Consider the following 24959-nt stretch of genomic DNA (forward strand, 5'->3'; position numbering starts at 1 on the left):
CCAAACAATGCAGCATTTATTGCAAAATGTACATGCTGTTTCTGACTCAAAGCAGTAATAAAAGCCCAAATTAGGACCAAGAGAACATGTACAGCAGCATTTCATGACTATGGTTACCTCTCAATTGCCTCCACATAAAATTCCTATTCCAAATTTCCTTGTAAAATCGTTACCATGGACATGAAACTCTAGGCTTTAAGTTAGAGGAGCAGAGACATTACCGGGTGGACATCTTGGTCTACGGCACCGCCTTGTTGTCCTTCCCCACCCTATCATATTCTTCCCATCAACTTCTAGATCAGTACTAATGGGATGCACTGCTGGGGGAATGACCTTAGTCTCTGATACAGTCACAGCTAAACTTCTAGGCTGCCTCCTTCCCTTTGCTTGGGAATGAAGCCCACTCCGGCCTGTGTTCCGTCTCGTTGAGCCTGCCTGCCAATTCTTGCCTGATGCTTTCATCAGTCCTCCAATAGTTTGAAGATCCTCTGTTACTTCATGCCTTGACAGTGATGCAAGGCCTGGAAGAACATCTTTCTGGAAGTCCCTCCTCTGCCGCCGTTTCCTTCCCTGGCCTCTCCGAGGCCTCATTAGAAGCAGGGAAGCAGCACCTGGTTCGTCCTTTTTATTCTCAAACTTCTTTGGCTGGCAGCAGCGGTCATCAACCTTTATTTCCTCGAGCTTCAGTGTCATAGCCTCAAAGAAATCCACTCCATCATCATCTGAAGATTCTGATCCACAATCTCCACCACTCTTTGGAACTCTTGCATTGTCTGCATTGGATGAAACAACCTCTGCAAACCAAAACAAGGTATCCCACTGAGCTGGAGGTAATCCATCCCATGTGATTTCCTCTAAATGGGCATGCACATCCACTGACATAGCAACAATATTCTCTGCTGCCTCTCTCACAAGTGTGTCATGAGAGCACTCTGTTTCTTGTGAACCATCTGTTTTGCTTGATGGCATATATTCTTGATGAGACATTATATTCACCTCTGCCTGAGAAATTGGTACTTCCAAATTCATCTCAGTAGCATCTTTCGTAGATACCCTTGGTACCAGGAGTGGCAATGGAACAGTCACCTCACTTTTGGGCGAAAACTCTGATAGCCTTGGGTCATCCATACTTGTTACTTCAGCATTTAGATTGATAATGTTCCTAAAGCTTTTACTAATATTTTCAGCCCCATTTTCAGTGATCAAACTCCCTACAGAGATTGCCTTCTCAGAACTCCGCTCCTTCATGTCACAAGTCAAGTCAGTGCCATGCATGTCTTTTTCAATGCAGTTGTTATTTATAGCCAAAGAGCATTCCTGATGTGAAACAGCACTCCGCTGAACCTCATCAAGAATAGGAAAGCCAAGAATTTTTCTACTGCCCATATTATCAGAAATCTCATTTCTCTGCATTCTGATCTCTTTGACCTTAAAAGCTGATATAAAACCCTGAGGATTACAAAGAGATGGACCGATCTCCTTATCTTGTTTCCTCTCAGATTCTGGAGCAATAATATTGGAACGGGACATCAGCTGAGAATGACCACGCACAAAGCTCAACTCAATCTGGGATGCATGTTTTTTCGAGTCAGTAGAATCATTATAAGCTGGTTTCTTTCTGAGCCAAGAGATCCCTTTCGAGGATGACTCAGAATTCTGCTCTAGATCACAGAATGCTGTACGCTGTTGGACAGTAAAATTATTTTCAATTCCATTTGGAAGTGCTTGATTCAGATTTACATTGTGTAGAGACTTCACATCAGTGCACTGCAAACTCTTCAAACGCTTTTGGGGTTCATGACCTATGGAATCATCATAAACTGAACTGTCACCAGTATCATTGAGGTTTGGCTTTCCAAAGGTCACTGATGGGAGCTGTAAATATGGTGCAGATTTTGGATCCAGGCAAAAACCAGCAAATGATCCATTTAGATAAGAAGGTGCCTCAATTCCAGCTCTTTGGCATGAATCACTACGGGTTTGCCATTTTTCACGATCAGTACCAATGTTCTGAATAGCTACATTGGAAATCTTGTTCTGTGTGCTCAGAGTTGCAGAGCCATTAAAGCATGGAAGTGCTTGAACTGCCACTGGAATGTGGCTTATGCTGCTCACAGGCTTTGTCTGAGATGAAACCAATGAAGATGCACTACTCGAGGAGTTCGTCTGAGGAAGTATTAAGAATGAAGCAGGTATTGAAGGAGCTGCTGTCACTGCTGAATTATTTGAGGTGGCAAGATGAGTACTGATTCCAGAGGTTTCAATCCCGTAAGTTGGCTTTTGTCTGAACCGTGTCGGTGTTCTATTTTGATGTGATAAAGCAATTTCATGTGAATTCTTAAGCGTTGGTTGTACGGTTTCAGATGATGCAGGGAATTTATCATCGCAGAGACTTGGACTGAATAAACTCAAACTGCTCCTACTTTGCTCTGTGAATTGATGTCAGAAAAAAGGTAAAGAATCAGATATATAGTACAAAGTATCAATGGGTAAGAAATAAAGATAAGAGTTATGTGCTAGACTAACATTAAAGACCGAGAACCACGTGAACTAAGAAAATGCAAAGTGCCTGCCAGAAGTGAATGTCAAGCTACAGGACAATAAGCCTCACAGCACTATTGCAATAATAACTCAAAAATTATAAACAATTGACAGAAATTGTCCAACTAGTAGAACAACTACAGTTCAAAATACTATATCCGGCGAAATACAAGACACATTAATAGATAAAACAATCAGTGTAGCAGCTTAGTTTTTCAACTTTCTGCATGATCGTGAACTTCAAAAGTAAAAACCATCCCATAAGTCACACAATATATTAAGAATTTATCAGTCATGTATCCAGATACAGAGATACTAGTTGGTACCACAGGCAGTTGCCATATTAGGTAGTACTTGACTGGAGCATAAAGAACCAACATGGGCAGATCCATAACAATACTGGTTGATGCTTATAAAAGCTCTCTGAAAAGTTGGAATGCTCTTTAGAACCACTTCTACCATCATTTTAAATCAGGTAGAATCAAATTGAAAAGGAAGACATTCTCAATTAAGGATCAACCAGAGATTCAAACCACCAAGGCATGGTTCCGACAAACTTTTAGGTTTACATTATAAGTAGAAGCTTTGTTTTTTTTTTTCTAATGGTAAATTAATAAACCCATCAATATTGACGCAGGCACATTCCATTCTTATCCAGGAATGTTTCAAGTTTCAACCAAAACACTTTAAAAGAAATTGCTCTATCACTTTGAACACAATTTGCACATAAATATAGCTACGGCTAACTTGTTCTTGGATCCCCTGCAACAAGATAATTCTTAAAGGAAAGTAAAGCCATAATGGACATTCTAAAAAAATGCTAAGTTTCAGCATGTTAGAAAAAACACATACATTTGCTTCTTCATTGAATTAAAATCTATAAAAAATAATTGCAGAACAAAAAGCCTAAGGAAATTAACCATGCAAATAGAGAATCAGAAAACCAAAACTGGGTTTACATAATTGTTCTCTTCCTCCTGAAGTAAATTATCGAATCCAATATCATTGGATTTCTTAAATAACAGCATCATGACACCATCAACAAGTGGAACAGCTGCTTATTCAAGAGAAAATATCTAAGGCCAGCTTTTTCCTTAAGATTCAGAAGTTACTTCTAGGCGCATGCTGAGGTTGCAAGCATATCAGTCTATTTAACTGTGCTTTATATAGCACAGCAAGAACAGGATCCAATCATTTGTTCATTCTACAAAGGAAAATTTCCTCCCCTGGATATTTTCCATCATCTCACAATTGAATATCCATATAATATATCCAAGGTATGAATTCAGCAGGCGGACCTACTTTATGAATTGAAGAGAACAGGAAGGAGGATACAGCTAATAACGTATGGCTATTTACCAAACATGGCAAAGTACTAATACTTTCTTGCCAAATGCCACATCACAAAGAAGAAAGAAGACAATTAGCTAATTTACAATCTCTGCCATGAAGCCTAAAGTGCATTCAGCTTCAAGGTACACCGACATGTTTTAAAGAGGAGAAAGTTGCAGAGGGGTGACATCCGACAATCTGATTGCCAGCAAACAAATTCAGAACGTTGATTCAACAGAGACTATTAAGAAGCATAGCTTATAGTTAGAGCCCATTTCTCCAATTCCCAATAGCATGGCTACGTGAACCTGAACAGAACTATCATGATGCAAGTCTTCTTTCTTCAACAGAAGCATAAAGATCAGATGTATACACTCTAACAATAGTAACATGTGCCCTTCTATTGTGCTTCTTCACAAGGGTGTAAATCATGAAACTGGTACCAGTTCTTACTCCTCTAAATATGAAGGTGAAAAATTACTCTACCATCATTAAAAGATTATCATGATATACTTTAGGGACCTTGCCTGTTACTTGCGCAAGATTCCACATGTACATCATCCACAAAAAAGAATGCCTCAGCAGGTTGAAGGGGAGCTGAAGTGGAATAGAACCCACATTTCAAATTGAAGGACTAAAAGTAATCTTGAAAGTACCAAGGAGCTTTTGAAATACATATTTCGACACTAAAGAGTGTTGTTCTTGGAAATTGCCAATATTGGAAAAAATAGTAATTCAAAAATAAATAATAAGACAAATATAAAGAATAAACGAAAATGAAGGCGTGCCTGGATCGAGGCATGTGAAGACACTGTATTAACAATGAAATTCTCCCCTTTGTGCAGGTTAATGGCGAGATAATCCCTAATGTACAGCCTACCCAGCTCAACCTAAATCTTCCAATCACGAGCATGATCACATGGGAGGCTTGACCCAATCAACTCCTTTAGTTGCCCAAGAAAAAGAGCTTAGGAAAATCAAATGAAAAAGAGTGGAAAATTGGGTAGAAAAGAATGAAAAGAGCTTAGTGCAGGCTCTCTCTCAGTAACACAGGGCCTAGATGTACCCCAAGCTATATGGTTAGTGCTGCCAAGAAGCAACAGATAACCAATGGTGGATATAGATCTAAAGAAGCGGTAATCTAGTTTGCATCATTGTAACCCTCAACCACTAGAGTGTATCTAATGTAAAACAGAGAAACATTTATAGTTGCCTTAAGATATTGGAATATCTTGAGTAGTCCAACGAGATTGATTAAGATTTTGGGTGCATCTACTTATTCTCCCTATAGCATGGGAATATCGGGTCTTCTCCTGTTTGCTACATACAGGAGAGATTCAATGATCTGAGAATATCTAACTTGATCAATTGGTTCACCTAAATCATTTTAAGGTGGATATTAGGATCTAGGATCATAAGGAGTAGAGATAGGTTTTCAATCAGAATAACTGAACTTTTTGATCATTTTTTCAACAGAATGAGCAAAGAAGAGAGCTATCCTTTCTAGGGATTTGATTAGCTTCACCCCTAGGATTACATTAGTTTGACCTAAGTCTTTCATATTAAATCTGGCTGACATTAAAGATTTGATATATCCTTTGAAAAGCTCCTTCAACATCCAGATGTCCTATATCATAGTTTGTTTGTTAAAAGTTCAGAAGCACCTGTCTTTTTGGTACCAATTATTGCACCGAGCAAGGCCGGTATAGTTGTAACACCCGGCCCATTTGGGTCCTGGACTAAGCCCAAAAGCCTAAAGCCCATACAAAAAAAAAAAAATGGAACGAAGAAGACTCCCGCTGGGAGTCTTCTTCCACCCAAATCACCGGGAGAAGTCGAATCCGAGAGGGATTTGACCTCCCCTCCACTCTATAAGACCCCCTCTCCCCCTCCTAAACAACCCACGATAATCACCGATCTCTCTCTCTCCCCTTTCTCCTTGTTTTCTCCAATTGAAGTCGAGGCCTCCCGTACCCATGCTCGCCGGAAATTGGAGCCAACGATGCTACTGAAGGTTGAGGTAAGCCCTTCTCCTCTTTCCTCTCTTCCTTCCCCTCCTTTCCACAGCACGGTGCACCCTCGCCGGCCGTCGAGCTCGCCGAAAAATCCATGAAAAGGGTGAACCATGTTTTGCTCTGTTTCGGTCGGGCCTTTCCTCTCTTTTTCGGCCACCGGCGCCGCCATTTGTAGCATCTCACCCCTAGGATAGGACCCTCATCTCTCTATCCCTCTTTTCTGAAGGTCTTGGCCGTCGGTGACCGGTCAATGACCGAAAATAAAAAGAAAAGGGACGGATCCCCTGTTTTTCAAATTCTTTAAATCCCCTGCCGGCCGAACCTCATCACCGATCATCCTTGGCTCTACCGTCGCCTCCACCTGCTGTCGGACCTCCAGCTGTGCTGCCGCCTTCGCTGGAGCCAAGCCACCGAGCCTCCCTCTGATCCTCCCCTGTTCGGCCAAGGAAGAGGAAAGAAAGAAGAAAACGAGAAAAGAAAAGAAGAAGAAAGAAGAAGAAAAGAAAAAAAAAGAAGAAAAGAAAAAAAAAAAAGAAAAAGAAAAAGAAAAAGAAAAAGAGAAAGAGAAAAAGAAAAATAAAAAAAAAGACAGAATTTTTCTCTCTCCTCTTTCTCTTTTCTCTCTCTTCCCCTCTCCTCTCTCTTTACTTTCTCTCTCTAATTTCTCTCTCTAGATTCTCTCTCTAGACCTTTCTCTCTTTTATAGATTTTGTCTCTCTAGGATCATTCTCTCTCTTTGATTGCATCTCAAATCCGAGGATAAATTTGAGATGAAAATAAGATGATCTGAGATTATGCCAAAATTCGTGCAGTAGATCTGATCCTATTTGAAATTTATAACATTTGATCCATATTGAGTCATCCTGATAGGACCTTTGATGATCTCGACCATGATTGCCTCATCTGAAGGATACGAAGATTCTCTCTTTACTTTCTCTCTCTAAATTTTTTTTCTAAAATTTTCTCTCTCTAAAATTCTCTCTCTTCATGAATTTTCTCTCTCTAGAAGTCTTGTGGACCAATGGAGGGTCCTGATACTTAGAGAAATCCTGATTTTCGTTAATCCTAGGAGAGGTCCTGGATTTGTGTTATTAGGATCGATTATCGATAATTTTCTCCATATATGATTTTTATATTTGATCAGGATCATGAAAAGATATGATTGTCTGCATAAGATGTCAAGTGGAATATCTTGTTAGAGAAATTCATAAATCAAAGAAGAACATTGATTTCTATGCTTGGATCAGTCACCAGTAAAGGTAAGAATCTCTGTACATGATCACTATTATATATGCTATTTTATCGTTGATCTTGCATCATTGGTTTTGCATCGTTGGATTTAAGATCGATGAATTTGCTATATCCGAGACACCATTATTTGCTTATATGATTTTGAGCATGAGTATGTTATGACAATATATATGTATCAAAGATTGATGGCATGATTATATGAATATGACATATCTAAATTGATCATAATGCAAGTCAGAATTGATTTGATGAAATCAACATATAATGATTAAATAAAAAGAAAGAGATATATGGTATGGACTAGCCTTGTCATGTGAAACAGCCGATCAGGAGCTTATGCCTGGGACAGCTCGCCAAGAGCTTATGCCTGGGACAGCTCCCACTGACTTATAGGTGGATCAGCCGGCCAGGAGCTCATGCCTGGGACAGTCCGCCAGGAGCTTATGCCTGAGACAGCCTCTCACGGGCTTTCGTACGTGGGATAGCCGGTCAGGAGCTCATCCTGGACAGCTTTGAAAGGCTTTTAAGTAAAAAGTTGATTCGGATGATGACTGAGGTATAGACTTGGTTAGTCCAGAGCCAGAAAGAAAAGGTTAAAAATCATGTGATTATGAAAAGAGAAATGAAAGATAAGACATGAAACAATTGTTGAACATAAGTGTTTCACTTATTAACATATGATGATGCATCTCTTTTGACAAGATAGATAATTTATGGATGTTTGCATTATTCTGGATATTGAATATGGGATTTTATATTTTATTGCTTATTCTTATTTTCAGATTATATTATTATATCAGTGTGATATGGGAATTCTTACTGGGCTGTAAAGCTCACATCTCTTCATCTTTCTTTTTCTTCTCAGTGATACAGGATGCTCATGATTGGTTATGGTTTGTATTGCGGATGAGCAGATGTATAGATAGAGTGTCATAGTATCTGATTAGAGGATTGAAGAAATTTAATTTGTCATTATGTAAGGCTTTACGAATTATTATTGAAATTAATTGTTATGGATGTTAAGGTTGTAATGATTTAATTTGGCCTTGTATATTCTTTAGGGCTTGCTCTAAGGAGTGTGCGGCCATCACGTATCCGAACTGACTGTTGGATTTGGGACGTGACAATAATATGACACTAAACCATATTATACCAACACGGTATAGTAAAGCATAGCATTTGGTACCATTACATCATTTTTTTTATTTTCATTTTTTTTATTTTGGAGATTACTTTAAGGTATATTATTGATGTTTAAATTATGATTTTAAGGGTATTTTGATGTTATTTTATGTCCTATTGGTCTAGATAGACTGCATGATTGCTTAATGAATGTTGTTGTGATAATTAATATAGACAATGCATACTTTTAATCTTGAAAATACATATATCAAATTGATTTGAACAACAAAATATATACCGGCATCTAATTCCTCATGGAGTGTTTGTCACTTGCAAACATCAGGATCATGTTCACAATCGGATCCTTGGCTCTGACTCCAACCTAGATAGTGTGCCTGCCCCTACATCCCATAATCTGAGATAGCCACCCTGATGCTGATCCTCTGTCTAATACTAGGCTAGCCATTCTATCTAAAGAAAGATCTTGGCAACAAAATCTGATCCATAATCTGGATGAGACTATGGAGGGCGGTAGCTGCTTAAATACGATATGTCAGACGTAGGATATTCATACAGGTCATACCCTGAATATGCAAAATAGAATCCAATGTACAACAAGAATCTAGATACATATGGGACCCAACTCCATGTGCTGTATCATTTGCAACAATTTTGTATATTGAACCACCTCAAGGGGCCCATCTGCTATATGCTATCATATTCTTGTGGATCTAGGTTTTGCACCATGGTACATATTCCATATGGCATAAGTGAACTACGACTCATGGGTAAATTGACTAAGACCAAATAGCTATAAGTCATATGCACCCCCAACTATGTCCACTGCTATCTCCCTAGTCACCGGATGCATCGTTGCTTAAACTATCATTATCATCATCGCTCATATTGCGAGATGATATAGGCAATCAGTTATCCAAGGGCTGAGCAGTCTTAGAATTTGAGTGACAGGCTCCTCATCAATTCTCTCCCAATGGATTTGCAATTCTCTTTCCTTTCCCTTTCTTGCTACTTTAAAACTTTGCTTATTTCCCTGCTTGCCCTTGCTTGCTTGATTTTGTTGGGTGGATTGATTAAGTTCACTATCCTCATTGGCTCTACCTCCTTGACCGGACTATGTACCATGGTAATCTCATCTTAGCATCTTCTTACCATATCTAATAGGAAGATGTCTTGGTCATAGAGCCTTGCAAGAATGATTGGCTCCACCCTAACGTTCGTGGTTGTTCGGCTAGCTGTGAGCATGGCATGTGTTGCACTGTTTGTTACTTTTTGTTCATTCTAGCCTCTCTTGCTATAAACTAGCTGATCAAAAAGGCGATCCTGGCTTATCAAGCACAACCTAGTGCTGTTGGCCCTCAAGCCAAGTAATTATTAAATCCTCGTAATCATATATAAAGCTATTGTGAAGTAGATCATCATACTTCAATACCGCCGTCTCTTGGATGCATCCTATTTCAAGCTACGGATTGTATTGCACATGTACCAAGTCATTCAATCTCTTTGTATTAGACAATGCTTCTTTTTGTTGTCCATTAGGGAGAAAGTTAACCAGCCACACTTATAATCACTACAAAGATCATTTGTGAGAGAATCCAAATAACTAAATTAAATAATAAATTAATATTTATTATAAAATACCTAAATTTAATTTTAATTCAGATTAGTGCAGAGCCTTACCAGAGACACTATATATATTTTTTCAGCCCACAAATAAACATTACTCACCACTTATTTTTGAAATTTATTTGAATTTAGGCTCAGATTTTGGTAGACAGCCATGACCAAATTTAAATAAATTGCTATCAAAATGAGCTAGCAAGTAGCATGCATATCCCCAATCTTATTATCATTTTTTAAAATTTTAAATATTATTTTATTTATTTTATTTTTTAATCTGAAATTACAATTTTAATATAAAAATTTACATGATCAACAAAAAATAATAATTTGTTCTTAAATGCATAGACCATCCTTAGATCTCCAGCATATCATGAAATCATGCCAGAATACAAAATTTGTCATGATTTTTCTTGATTTCCCAATTTTGGCTTATTTTGATCATGAAAAGGGGGAAAAAGATGAATGGGGAGAATAAAGGGGGATTATACCCGATTTCGGATGGATTTAGACTCAAAATCAGCAATAAAATTTCTCTTCCAATATTTTACCCTAAAAATACTATTTTTGAAGAGAAGAGAGGAGAAGGTCATGAGATAGCCTTCTACAACTCCCTCTCTATTATTAAGCCATAAGGGCCCCGGACCGCTTCGAACCGAGCGGAACAGGGCAAGTTTGCTGAATTGGACCAGTTCATACCTCTTATCGAGCTGAACCACCAAATCAACTCAATAACCCACTCCTTCAGGCTGGTATGCCTTACATAGGACAGTTTGTGATGGTTTGGTGTACCCTATTTCAGAAGTTTAACAAGTCAAAAAAGTGATCACAAGCCTCATGTATAATTTGAGGATGAGCCTTTTCCACATTTGGACACTTTGCTGCCTGACCATTTATTTAAAATTTTAATTCTGACAGGAACACTTTTGGCCGATCTATAATCAAAATTAAGAGCAATTCGGTTTAATTCTATTTTGGTAAACTTTTATATATATACTGCTATGAGAAGACTGCAGGTAAACATGTAGACTATCTATTGATTTTCCATTCATCTTAAATCCTTTTAGTTATTCTCCCTACATTCTATTCACATATTGCATTGCATCGATTTGGAAGTATAGTGGGGATGGAGCATGTGGAGAACCAAAACTGAAAGTTTCTTACAACTGCAGATACTCTGTAGTGGATCATGTTTTGCAACTGGAAGTTCTAGGAGTTTCACAAACCAAACTCCACCAAGAGCTTTTTGTAAGATTAAACTGGAAGACGCATAACGTCCTATATCCAAATCCTTTAAACAACTCATTCAATGGCTGTCTACAGCAAAGTTTAAACCTAATATCATTTGTAAACTGCAGAGTCAAATTTATCTCCAAACTTACGATCTTTTACATCAGAATAAGGGTAGCAACTCCAAATCCCAGTTTACATGATTGACAATAAGTTCACCTCAAAAGGCAATATCAGTAATTAAACAATTTTCATCTCTGATGATTCTAACCACTATTGATTACACACCATCCAAATGTACAAGGCAGTGAATACAAACCTAAAAATAATTTTCTTAAAAAAAAAAACTAAAAAATTGACATGGATGCAACACCATGTAATCCCAGCAAGGCAAGCTTAGCAGCAATATACTGCAAACCTAGTGAAACTTACGACATACACCTGGTCCTCTACCCGTCAAGAAAACACCAAAATCCATTTTTGGAAAGAAAAGATTGATACTGCTATCAAGATATTTTGACATGTCATCTGATATATAGGAATCAAGGTATCAGATATAGGTTGATATAGTTAAACCAAGATTAACCACCATTATTAGCCATTGATTAATGCTACCTAAATTGTAAAAGAAAGATTAAAAAAACCAACTATTATATTGATATCATACTCAGTGATCTGTTGGGACATATTTGTTTATATCTCCAGAATAATAAGGGTTGAAATTTTGTAAGTATCATATTGGTAAGTGTCCAATATTGATGCAAACTGTTATCTTGACAGAGTACTCAGTTGAAGTGAGAACCTTGGGTATATTGAAATGAAACAAATGCAACCTGTACCTTTGAGATATTGATTACAGAAAACAGATCAATCATGCCATGCTCTACATGTCTAAATCATCAAATCACCTTTTAAGTTCTAAGAAAATTCAGATGATGAAATATACAAAGCCTAAAATAAGAGAATTGACATGGCTAAGGAAATGTATGTATCCATAACATTCTTAAAAAGAAAGCTACAAAAGTGATAATGGTTTGAACTAGTCAAGTTAAGATCGAGAGAAAAACATTTAAACTAAATGGACATTATTTTGCCAACTAAAATCACTAAAACAGGTCAGTAAGTTCTTACCACTTTCACTATTGAAGAATGGCCATTCTCGTCTTATTTCCCCTTTATCTGCATGCAAGAAACTTGAACTAGACCCTTCATCACCATGCCCATCTTTAAAGAAAGCACTTTGCAGGCCTAGGAAATTTGTGTTTGATTTTGATGACAACTTATGACCTTGATTCTCTTCACTGTGGTTTCTCAGGCCAAGAAAATGATTGGAAGTTGAATCTGCCGCTCCTTCAAAGCATATATCTTTTATAGATTTATTCAGATCAGCCAGGCTCTGAGCTGACAAACCTTTTTGTGTCCATGAATTTGGTATCTTATTATCCTTTTTGCAGTAAGGACCCAAACCGGTGCACAAAGTAAGCTTTACATCATTCTCATGATCTGCACTGCAAGTTCTGCCAGGCAAAACTGTAATTCTAGATGATGAATCAGCAAAATCTTTCTTTCCTGATCTTTCAGAATCTTCACCATCAATATATACATCAGCTGGAAGTTGTAGGTCAAACATTCTCCTAGTTGATTTCTGAAGCTTAGAATTGAGTTCACCACCTTTTAGAGAGACTCCATTTTCTAATGAAATAGGACCAGACTGCACACTACCTTCCTTCAGAAAGTTTGAGGACCTCATGTCATCAGTGGTTGCAAAAGATGCTCTGTCATAACTGGTGTTCACTACAGGCAGGTGAGACATCTTCCATATCTTTGTGGTGCCTTCACATGGCATTTGAGATGAAAAAGAATTTGATTGTGATGTGTCTGATGGTATGGAGTATCTGTACAACCCTTTCTTTTGACACTCGTCCATCAGGTCCCTCTGTATTCTATAAAGACGGTGCAACTCGTAGACCTAGATTGCAAGAATAACAGTGCAATTTCAGTAACAACAAGCTATTAAACAACCAATTCATATATCTTAAAAAACAAGAAGAGAAACTGAAGATGTATGCTCTCTTAATGTTGGTTTTCTTTTTTTTTTTTTTTTCAAAAATGAGTCTGATGCTTCATGACTTGGACAAGAACTTAAATAAAGCATAAACTTCCAAACTCAGTCATATCATGGTACAGTTGGGTCCAAAATCGTTAAGCATCCAATAAGATGTGACGATTAAGTCATGCTGCTTAGTCAACAGGGATGACTGGAAAAGTAGATGCCAACAAATGGAACATGTTTTTCAAAATCGGTTATGAAATCATTGTCCCGAACAGTTTAAATGGAAGTGTAAAGATGCTTACCTGCTTCCTAAATATGGCTTCATGTTCAAGCATTGTCTGCTTTAGCATTTCTTTATCATGTTCTAAATATTCGTTTACTGGCCTCAACATGAACCCATTGCAGAGATGTCTGCTCAACATATTATCTTCATAGCACCGAGACCAACAACCTTTTGCATTCTCATTAAGATCAATCATCGGATGATATCCTGGAAGGTAGCTTTTGCACTGTATTTTTGTTCCCATTCCTGCAAAAATCATGAAAAAGAAGTCAGCAAAACCTTTTAAGAATATTATTTCAAAGAATTTCAACATAAAATTCTAACATCCAACTAGGTTGGGAAGATAAATTTTACCATCTCAAAGACTTGGAATACATGTGCGTGGCAGAACACAAAATAGTCAATTAACAAACAAAAATAATCTGCAATTAACGAGAGAAAATTTGCAGTTACAAACAAAAAAAAGGGGTTCTTAACTCAGTTTATTTAGCAAGAAACATGAAATGAGAAACTCAAACCAAATGTATTTCTCAGAAAAGATGCTTGCTCACTTTTTAGCATTAATCAGCCAGAACTATAACTAATCCAGACTGCATGTATACATATGTATGCATCTTGTATTATAAGCACATTTAGTACACTTTCAAGTGTAATAGTCATTTACCAAGTTATGTGAAAAGAAGAGTTAATGAAGAATGTAACAAAGAAAACAAGGAAAAGATGGAATATTTTGTGTGTAGAAAAATGAAAACGAGAAGCTATAGGAGGAACCATGGTTGGAAGTAAGCACATCGAGATACTTGTAATCCTCAACACTAAACTCATATATATTAAAAAAAATCACATAGCAGATAAGAGAAATCAAGGAATTGTTGCTCAGGCTTCTTTCCATTTTGGGGAATATTCAAATGTAATTCTCTCTTCTTGTCCTTCTAATTGAGTGCCATGCATTTTTTAAAGTCAATAATTAAGCATAAAATTATGAGTAGATGGATGTATGGATAGACGCAAACTTGTGGATAGAGATTGGTTAGACATAATGATTACTTTTCTTCCTTTCTACTTAATGTTGAAGAAGATTCCATGACAAATTTACTTAGACACTTGAAATCCAAGTCTCCTCCTCCAAGACCTTTTTAAGAGACACTTTTGCTCAAATTAATATCACATGCAAGCATATTTCAATGTATCAATCATAATGCAATATGATACAATTATAAAATGTTAAATATTATCCGAATGAACATAAGTAATCAATGAGACAGCAACAACTGAAGATTTTTATATTGTCATAATCCACACCACCATGTTCATAGATAAATCAATACAGTTACTGCAATTAATATTATCAACTTGAACATTCTGAAGCAACAAGCCTACCTTCAATTAGATGAAGATGTTACAGTCAAGGGGGGGATGATGAACTTAGCAAATGACTAATAGTTGCCTAACTTGAAACTGTCAAAGTTGCCTGATCAAATGGACAACTATTATGAAGAACATATCCTTATGTTGATTCATATACTGATTAGTTCATAAAATGGCCTAGCAAAATCAAGGACAAACTGCGTACATATTCTGACCTACCATCATAGCATATAAAATACAATCTGTAAAGGCATATCTTGATTAATAATTCATACTGTCTTGGCCATGTTAAGAAAAGATGGATGTGGCCAAATCATCTTAAAGAAAGCAGAACTATCTAGCTCTCCAGTATTATTTAGACTAGGTGCCTACACTTAAGAATGATGTTTCATTCAAGAGATTTTGAAATGCTCAAGCATATGAAAGCGTTTGACTATAAAATTCTTATTAATGAAAGGAGACTTGTAGCACTCATTCAAGACTTAGCTGGTGTAGAAAAATAACCAATCCATAACTTGTTGAAAATCAGAAATTTAAAAGTGCTTTCAAAATGCTACACCCGAGTATTAAAGGAAATAATGGTAAAATATTACCAGAAAATGGTATTGATTTTTCAAAAGCTACAATAGTTCTTTCAGCATGAATACGGACCAGACCTGCTGAAATATTGATGGATGTTGCGCCATTAACTATCCATGATACAAGAAGATACTTTTAGTAACTGTGGATTATTTTAGATCAAACTTATGTCTAAACTCATATAATCGCTTTAGAACTATATCTTGGTTTTGGTAATACTTGTTTTTTTAGTTCTAAGAGGATCATGAACAGGTTTTATCTTAAAATTCCCTTTCCAAATTCTTATATATTCAGGGTTATTTTTCACATTATTATACACATTTGGTGCAACTCAAAAATCCTTTTTTTTTTTTTTTAAGTTTTCACTACTTATTTACCAATTTACAAAATGTCTTTTGATTTCGAGAGCCTATGAAGCTGACAGCCATCCATGGGATCAGATTTAAATGGTTTCGATTTGCTAGTTTCATTTGCCAATGAGCTAAATCATGTTCAAAACTTTAAATGGTGCCCTTTGTTCAACCTGTATAAAAGAAAGTTGCATGTCTTTAAAATTTGTTAATGATAATTGCACAAAGACTTTTCTTTCGCGAAAACTCACAGGGTTTTTATTTCAATTCATTGTTAATAGCATGACTCCATCAAGGCATTGCTCAAAAACTTCGTAAGATGAATATTCAACAAAAGGGACAAGATTATGGGTAATTTGCTTCTTCAAAAAAATTACAAGAAGGCCAAGGGAAAATTTTTTGATTATTGATTGTTTTCTAATGTGCTGCACACTGTGCTGGAGAGAGGAACTCTTTGCCTATACTGCATTTGAAGTGAGGAAGAGAAAGTAGGCATGAGACCAGTGGATTCTACTATATCCAAATGAATAGATCTAGATCCTTTGTCACAAGGGTATAGTGTTAAAGAATATCTAGCGTCAAGTTCAAAGTCATTCATTTAAGCAATTATAAACCCATTGAAATGAAGGGATGCAAGTGAAAAACAAGGGTATCTTTCAAAACCATTTTAAGGTGGCTAAGAGAGGGGGTAAGAAATTTGAGAGAATTAATAAAAGAAAACTTAGAAGAAAAGGCAAAAGCCACCATAGAGATCACTTTTTCAACATGGAAAATACTGCAGGCTTTCACTTGGTCAACCCATCAGTTCGATATGACAACATGGTGATGGCATGACACATCATGATTTAGCCACCCTCTTATGCATCACTTTCCAATTCCTGGGAACCACTTTCCAAATTGTTGTGATTGCGCCAGTACCCATGTGCCATGCCAGCATGAGGAATTGATGAGGTGAGTGAGAGACCCCCTTTTTATGGTACAAATGGAGTATTCAAACAAATTAAGTGTGAATACAATCAAAAAGATCAAAAAACAATTACTACGGAAAGGCCCCAGCATGTCCCTCGTCGGTCTAAAGCATCTCTTCAGAATGCTCCGCTATGAATGAGACAATCCAATGTGCAGCACTATTCTCCTCCCGATAGACGTGTCTGATAACCAGTGAAGTGCCCCCCACCTCAACAGCCTAGAAATATCATGCAGAAACGAATGTATAACATTTGCCATTGCATGCCCTTGAATCCAGCCCGTCAACATGGCTGAATCCCCCTTAATGACGAGATGGGTGGCTCCCAGGACCATCCTCACGTAAGCAATACCTGCCCAAGAAGCCCCCAACTCCACACCCGATACAGAAGTCTCAATCAGATGGCTCCCACCTGCAGCCACTAGCCTCAAGTCTAGCCCACGAATGACAGTCCTACTCTACTGCCAATCACACTACCATCAAAATTGACCTTGGATAACTCAGAGGTGGGAGCTCCCATGTTATAAAAACCCAACGAGCTTGTGCATGAGCAAACAAGGAGTCCTAGGAATCTGAGGTCCTCGAGGCCAAATCAATGGACGACATGTGAACAATCTCAGCTGCTTGAGTCAGAGCTCTCTCCAAGACAAACCTCGCGGTGTACGTCCTCGACCTAAAAACAAGGTTATTCCGAGACAACCGAATATGGTAAGCAATATAGGTGGCTCAGATAGCCAGCAACCTGGAAGCCTCAAAGCCAGCACTCTATCATAATATCTCTAAGAAAGACTATCCTGCAGAGTCTACCAAGGTAGTCGCCAAGAGGTAGCCCAACAGCCGCCAGATCTACCTAGCTCAGCATGCACTTTTTCAACAAAAGATACCTTCTTCACACCAAGAATATAAACTTCTATCTAGTTTCAGAATATCGAGGGATGGAGGCATACCCCAAGAGGTGGGAACAGTTGGCACCAATTGAGGATCATGCCAACAAAGGGCATCATCAGATGCACATTAATATAGCTGCTACACCATTGCTACAGCCTTTCTAGGTTATTTTTCAATTTACACAAATTTTGGTGTATGTCAGGGGTTCAACACAAAATGCTAAAAATTATCTTGAGTTCGTGCTCCAAAACATAATCATCAAACAATATTCAGTCATCTGAAAAAAATCCCTATGATTTTTTCAATCAAACACAAAATTCCACTTGTATTCTTTAAGAAGTAAGAAAAAAAGGGAGGAGATAGAGGATTTCCTTAGATAGAATAATTTACTAGCCCCACAAGTCAAAAATGATTCTTCAAACATGCAAGCCAATCTGCAGGCATAATCTTCCTATGTTCCTCATTTTATTCACACCTTCAAATGGTGGAGAAGGACAGCAAAAAAGGTTGTTTTAGTCATCCTGAGCAGCAGGGTTCAACTTGGCAGTGAACTGACCTCGATCCCTCTCTAATTTATCAATCAGGGTTCAGTTCAAGCGGATCAGGTGTGGTTCATGCAGTGTTTAACCAAACCGGTGCCCTCTGTACTGTCAAATGGCTGGTATAGTATGCATGTCTTGGCATGTAACCTACCAGCAGGTATTTCATATCCTTGCTTTTACAAGCAACTTATTGGCATATGTTTATTTTAGGAGAAGTCAAGTTTCTTTTATGATTATTCACCACATCACATATGGCAACATGCATATTCTGGTAAACTCATGTTCATGAGTTCCCAATTTAACAATCATGAATTATGTGAATAAGCTTGACAATCAAAAAGTAAATCTTGGTGAAGATGAAGGTTCTCAAGTGTTTTTCCCTGCTTTCAAGGAACGATGCAGACATGATCAACCACAATGTCCTATTTCCAAAATGTTTTGCCCATGATGATTTTCCGAAATTAGGAGTTCTGAAAGGGCATGAATCTAATGCAGAACTAAAGGATTTCAAGCCTTTCATTTTTCAGTAATGAGATATACCTCTAAAAGGCAATACATATATAATAATTTAACTAAAGCACCATACTGGATCTGTTGTCCCTCATACCAGTAATATCTCAGTTAAACACCATGATTCTACATTAAAACAAAAATCCCAGGAAATAAGGAAGGTCATTCTTTGCGCCACTATTCAAGACAAAATCTAGCATCAAAACCTTGTCCTACTAGTGTAATATGGTTCAACAAGAGTAAGTTTTTGCTTTTTAATTTTATTATAACCAGGATATCTATATAGTCCACAAATTCTTGATGCATTAATTGTTCCATATATTTCCAATCGAACAACCATGAACTCCCTATTAACATGAGTGTCATAAAATGAAAAGAAAAAAAAATGATGAAATATGCACGCCAGAGTTTTATGTCATCTAGGTCACCACTTCCACCAAGATACAGATCATATCTACCCAAGATATCCAAGAAACAGAAATTACTTGCCATGATCTGCACCATCTGGATCTCTATAGTAAATAAAATAAAATAAAATAAAATAAAATTTCAAAAATCCAACCATGGAAATTTATAGTTAATTATCATCGCTAGCACATGTTCAAATTTTTTACTTTGATCCTTATACATGATCAAGATTCTTAACCAGAAAGTTTTTACTTAGCTCCTTATACATTTCACAGCTAGGTAGAAAGCAATTTTGCAGGTTCAATGTAACTTAGAAACTTCTACTAGTCAGGAAGCAGCAGAAATGCTCCGACTTGAAAAGCTACTAAATGGTAAAAGGGAACAAACTCCAGCATAAAAAGAAAACAAATAATTCAAATAACATTTGAAACTGTATCACATTACGTACTTCAGGAAAAAAAGTAAATATTAAGTGTTGGTGCAAAAATCCGCCTGCGCCGGAGAAGTTGGAGTTGAGGAAGCCGCGGTCGCCGTCGGGACCTGCAAGGGAAGTCTAAACCGGAGGTGGGGTTGCTCCGGCAAGACCCTCCGACGCTCAAGTCAGTTTTCTGCCTCAACAAGAATGGAGTGTTCGAACGGAGAATTTAGCAGAGTTTTGAGATAAGGCAAAAGGGCTTAAGGAATAACGTATCTGAGTCCCCCCCTTTTATAGGCGGGGGAAGCAACGGACTGATGGCGACGTCTGCAACCGCCTGGTAGTGGGCCGCCCATGGTCAGGGGAATTGATTGCGAAAGATAGTGGAGCAGACACGTGGCCATCATCATATCCCGCCACATAGGGCCTGCTGCAGGTAGTGGGGCGGCGTCCGTTACTGCTAGTTGTCAGCGAGTAGTGTGATCGTGCAGCACCTGCCGCAGGGAGCGGAGCAGCATCATAGCTGTCGACACAGCCTGTCAGAGAGTAGTGGGATCGTGCCGCACCTTTCGCAGGGGGAGGTGGAGCCGCGTGGAATCCGCTACAGGATCATGGCAGTTATTGTTATCTGCCAGGGGACACAGATCTGTTGATCAAGGCTCGGCAGTGGTCGGAGTTCGGCCTTTGCAGGAGTCCGGGAGGAGCTGCAATTGCTGTCGATGGTGGAGCCCGGCTCCCGTAGGAGTCCGGGCGGAGTCGTTTTGCTGTTGATGGAGGAGCCCGGCTCCCGCAGGAGTCCGGGCGGAGCCGTTCTGCTGTTGAAGGAGGAGCCCGGCTCCCGTAGGAGTCCGGGCGGAGCCGTTCTGCTGTTGAAGGAGGAGCCCGGCTCCCGTAGGAGTCCGGGCGGAGCCGTTCTGCTGTTGATGGAGGAACCCGGCTCCCGTAGGAGTCCGGGCGGAGCCGTTCTGCTGTTGATGGAGGAGCCCGGCTCCCGTAGGAGTCCGGGCGGAGCCGTTCTGCCGTTGAAGGAGGAGCCCGGCTCCCGTAGGAGTCCGGGCGGAGCCGTTCTGCCGTTGAAGGAGGAGCCCGGCTCCCGTAGGAGTCCGGGCGGAGCCGTTCTGCCGTTGATGGAGGAGCCCGGCTCCCGTAGGAGTCCGGGCGGAGCCGTTCTGCTGTTGAAGGAGGAGCCCGGCTCCCGTAGGAGTCCGGGCGGAGCCGTTCTGCCGTTGAAGGAGGAGCCCGGCTCCCGTAGGAGTCCGGGCGGAGCCGTTCTGCAGTTGAAGGAGGAGCCCGGCTCCCGTAGGAGTCCGGGCGGAGCCGTTCTGCTGTTGATGGAGGAGCCCGGCTCCCGTAGGAGTCCGGGCGGAGCCGTTCTGTTGTTGAAGGAGGAGCCCGACTCCCGTAGGAGTCCGGACGGAGCCGTTCTGCCGTTGAAGGAGGAGCCCGGCTCCCGTAGGAGTCCGGGCGGAGCCGTTCTGCCGTTGAAGGAGGAGCCCGGCTCCCGTAGGAGTCCGGGCGGAGCCGTTCTGCCGTTGAAGGAGGAGCCCGGCTCCCGTAGGAGTCCGGGCGGAGCCGTTCTGCAGTTGAAGGAGGAGCCCGGCTCCCGTAGGAGTAAGGGCAGAGCCGTTCTGCTGTTGATGGAGGAGCCCGGCTCCCGTAGGAGTCCGGACGGAGCCGTTCTGCTGTTGAAGGAGGAGCCCGGCTCCCGTAGAAGTCCGGGCGGAGCCGTTCTGCCGTTGAAGGAGGAGCCCAGCTCCCGTAGGAGTCTGGGCGGAGCCGTTCTGCTGTTGAAGGAGGAGCCCGGCTCCCGTAGGAGTCCGAGCGGAGCCGTTCTGCCGTTGAAGGAGGAGCCCGGCTCCCGTAGGAGTCCGGGCGGAGCCGTTCTGCCGTTGAAGGAGGAGCCCGGCTCTCGTAGGAGTCCGGGCGGAGCCGTTCTGCCGTTGAAGGAGGAGCCCGGCTCCCGTAGGAGTCCGGGCGGAGCCGTTCTGCTGTCGATTTCGACTGCGGGTAATTTGTACCCAACACCAGTCCCCCTACTTCCGAGTTTGAATTTCAAGCGAAGGAAGTATGCAGAGAGGGATGTGCGCAGCCGGAATCGTCCCTTCGAATCCTGCGCACTGCCACCCCTATTTAATGCGCGCACGTCAGAGTCCGTTTTTCGGTGAAGGTGACTTGAAAAGTCTTTTCGGAACCCCCGCAGAAACGCGATCCCAAGCGTCGCTTTGCGGGAATTTGTGAGCGGTCAACCCTCGATGGCGGTGAAGGGGATAAGCGCGCCACGCGGCACACCTTAGTTGGCCCAGGAATACCCGCCGTCATAACTGCGCCAGGATTCATCGGCTATTTAAACCCCTCGGCCCCTTCGTAGCTTCATTCTGGCGTTGTTCTTTCATCTGAGAGCCCTGCTTCTCTCGCCCCAGTCCTTGTCCCCTTCCCTTAAACCATGTTATCTACTTGGGAGGCTGTCCTCGAGGGAGTTCTTAGGGTTTGGAGGAAGGAGAGAAGGAGAATGGCGGCCGGTGAGAATCTCCGTCGCTCTAGAGGGAGCCCAAGGAAGAATTCCTTCAACAACAGGGGTTTAATAACGGGGGCTGTCGGGGAAGCTATTCTGCCCGCGAATCTCGGGGCAGCAAGGCGGGGTGATACCGGTCAAGAGGGCAGAATAGACGTCACAAGCCATGACGGGATCCTTGACGCCGTCGGGGCCGAGAGACCAGAGACGGTCGACGTTGACGGTGGGGCAGTAGAACTTGTTGCGGGGGCGGTGGAAGTAACGCATGCCGACCTTGCCGGAGCGTCTCGGGTGGCGGCCGTCGTTGCCTCCTCCGCCTCCGGGGATCTACCCCACCCCTTTTCTGCCAAGGTTGGGACCTCGGGAACAGAATGAGGTGAGATGGCGAGAGCTGTTACACGCACTGGAGCATGCGATTGAGAAGGACAGAGACGGAGTTCGTAGCTCGGAGCGGTCTCCGGTTCGTCCTGCCCGAACCGTGCCCGCGATACTCGCGATGACGTGTATCTTCTTTTTTCCTGACCCACCGGGTCCTGTAATGTGTACTTCTGTTAAATGAAAAAGTGATTTCAGTACCTTATTTGCATCTTGTGTTAAATAGTTGTCTGCCGGACTTCTTCGTTTTTCTTTCGTTCTCTGTCTGTGTTACGTTGTTCCAAGGTCGTCAGCGACTTTTTCAGTTCATGTGGGGTCGTCATTTGCCGAGCTCCTTTTCGGCTTTTGTGCCGTTCGGGGATACCCACTTGTCAGGTTCGCTCGGATTCTTCTCCGCTGAAGTCGGGGCCGAGTTCGGCCCCCTTGATAGTCCGAACGGAGAAGCCCTCCGGGAGTTGGAGTAGCTCGATTCTCGTAAGAGCCAGGGCAGAGTTTTTCTGCAATCAAAGTCATAAGTAAAGTCCGGCTTCCGTAGAAGTCCGGACGGAGTCGTCCTGTAGCTGTCGTTGGCGGTGGAGCCCGGCTCCCGTAGGAGTCCGGGCGAAGTTTTCTTTGCGGCGGAACCCGGCTCCCGTAGGAGTCCGGGCGAAGTTTTCCTGGCGTAGGGACCCGGTTCCCGTAGGAGTCCGGGTCTTCCCCTTTGCTCATGTCAGGACGAGGTTCTTCCCCCGTTCCTGACAGGGCTGCGGGGGCACATATGGGCGTTGCAAGGCCTCTCCCCCCATCCGGTCTAAAAGAGCCGGGCCTTCGACTTTGCTCAAGTTAGGGCGAGGTTCTCCTCCTGTCCCTAACAGGGCTGTGGGGGCACATATGGGCGTTGTAAGGCCTCTCCCCCCATCCGGTCTAAAAGAACCGGGCCTTCGACTTTGCTCAAGTTAGGACGAGGTTCTCCTCCTGTCCCTAACAGGGCTGTGGGGACACATATGGGCGTTGTAAGGCCTCTCCCCCCATCCGGTCTAAAAGAACCGGGCCTTCGACTTTGCTCAAGTTAGGGCGAGGTTCTCCTCCTGTCCCTAACAGGGCTGTGGGGGCACATATGGGCGTTGTAAGGCCTCTCCCCCCATCCGGTCTAAAAGAACCGGGCCTTCGACTTTGCTCAAGTTAGGGCGAGGTTCTCCTCCTGTCCCTAACAGGGCTGTGGGGGCACATATGGGCGTTGTAAGGCCTCTCCCCCCATCCGGTCTAAAAGAACCAGGCCTTCGACTTTTATAAGGTTGCCCTCTCGTTCTTGATACCGCCTGCTTGAATTGTCCTAAGACAAATGGGCACGCATTTTTTGATTAGGACGAAATCACTGGTAGTACATCCGCAAGTTTTCTGAGCTCCACGGTCGCGGGAGGTCAGCTCCCCCAAGCTCCCTGAGATAATAAGTTCCAGGTCGGACTACTTCTTTGACCTCATAAGGTCCCTCCCAGTTTGGGGCAAGCTTCCCCTGGCTCTGAGGTTGTGAGACAGCAGCTCGTCGGAGCACTAGATCCCCTGCTTTGAATGCCTTGTTCTTCACTCGGGCGTTGTAATATCGGGCAACTTTCTGTCTGTAGGCTGCCATTCAAACCTGAGCAATCTCCCGCCTTTCTTCCAGTAGGTCGAGGTTGGCTCTGAGACTTTGCGCGTTTTGGGGTTCGTCGAATGCCACGGCTCGTGCCGACGGGAGCTTGAGCTCGATCGGGATGACGGCTTCCGTACCAAAAGCTAGAGCAAAGGGAGTCTCTCCTGTAGGCAACCTCTGGGTGGTCCGATAAGCCCATAGTACATGATAAAGTTCGTCTGCCCAAGTCCCTTTTGCTCTTTCGAGCCTGGTCTTAATCCCCTGCAAAAGGGTTCTGTTCGTTACCTCGGCTTCGCCGTTCGCCTGAGGATGGGCCACTGATGTGAATTTGTGGGAGATGTTTAGGCCTTCACAGAATTCAGCAAATCTGGTTCCCGCAAATTGCCGTCCATTATCAGTGATGAGGGTTCTAGGTAAACCGAACCTGCACACGATCGATTTCCAGACGAAATCCTGCACTTTCGCTTCTGTGATCTTGGCCAGTGGCTCGGCCTCGACCCATTTGGTGAAGTAGTCGATCGCTACAAGGAGGAATTTCCTCTGACCAGACGCCACGGGAAAGGGGCCAAGAATATCCATTCCTCATTGCGCAAAAGGCCATGGGGCGCTCAAGGGTGTAAGCTCGGTAGCAGGTTGTCTCTGGATGCTGGCGTATCTCTGGCATCGATCACACTTTTTGACATATTCAATTGAATCATGGTGCATTGTTGGCCAGTAATACCCTTGACGGAATAGCTTGTGGGATAGAGACCTGGCACCTAAATGGCTTCCGCAAGCTCCCTCGTGCACTTCCCATAAAGCGTAGTCAGCTTCTGAGGGTCGGAGGCACCTCAAGAGAGGCAAGGAGTACGATCTTTTATATAATCTGCCCTCATAAAAGATGTACCGGGAGGCTTGATTTCGGAGTTTCCGGGCTTCTTTCGCATCCTGGGGGAGAATCCCATCTCTAAGATAGGTTATTAGCGGGTCGA

The 24959-nt window shown here is 41.8% G+C and overlaps 1 protein-coding gene across 10 annotated transcripts in view; it reads right to left on the minus strand.

The window, feature by feature from the left end:
- Nucleotides 1-24959, minus strand: part of LOC105057848 (uncharacterized) — a 31440-nt gene that overhangs the window by 722 nt on the left and 5759 nt on the right. For 9 of the 10 annotated variants that reach the window (XR_012138598.1, XR_002165713.3, XR_012138597.1 and 6 more), the window contains 3 exons: nt 13485-13711; nt 12261-13098; nt 222-2429 (listed from right to left, as the gene is read on the minus strand). Coding sequence is in view for 6 of the 10 variants with exons in the window: in XM_019853687.3 (XP_019709246.2) it covers nt 222-2429; nt 12261-13098; nt 13485-13711 (3273 nt within the window). In the remaining 4 variants the exon portion in view is untranslated. Of the gene's footprint in view, nt 1-221; nt 2430-12260; nt 13099-13484; nt 13712-13819; nt 13888-24959 lie in introns of all 10 variants that reach the window. The other variant, XM_073251884.1, reaches the window with a different exon arrangement.

This window comes from Elaeis guineensis, chromosome 2 (assembly GCF_000442705.2).
Source record: "Elaeis guineensis isolate ETL-2024a chromosome 2, EG11, whole genome shotgun sequence".
Lineage (NCBI taxonomy): Eukaryota > Viridiplantae > Streptophyta > Magnoliopsida > Arecales > Arecaceae > Elaeis > Elaeis guineensis.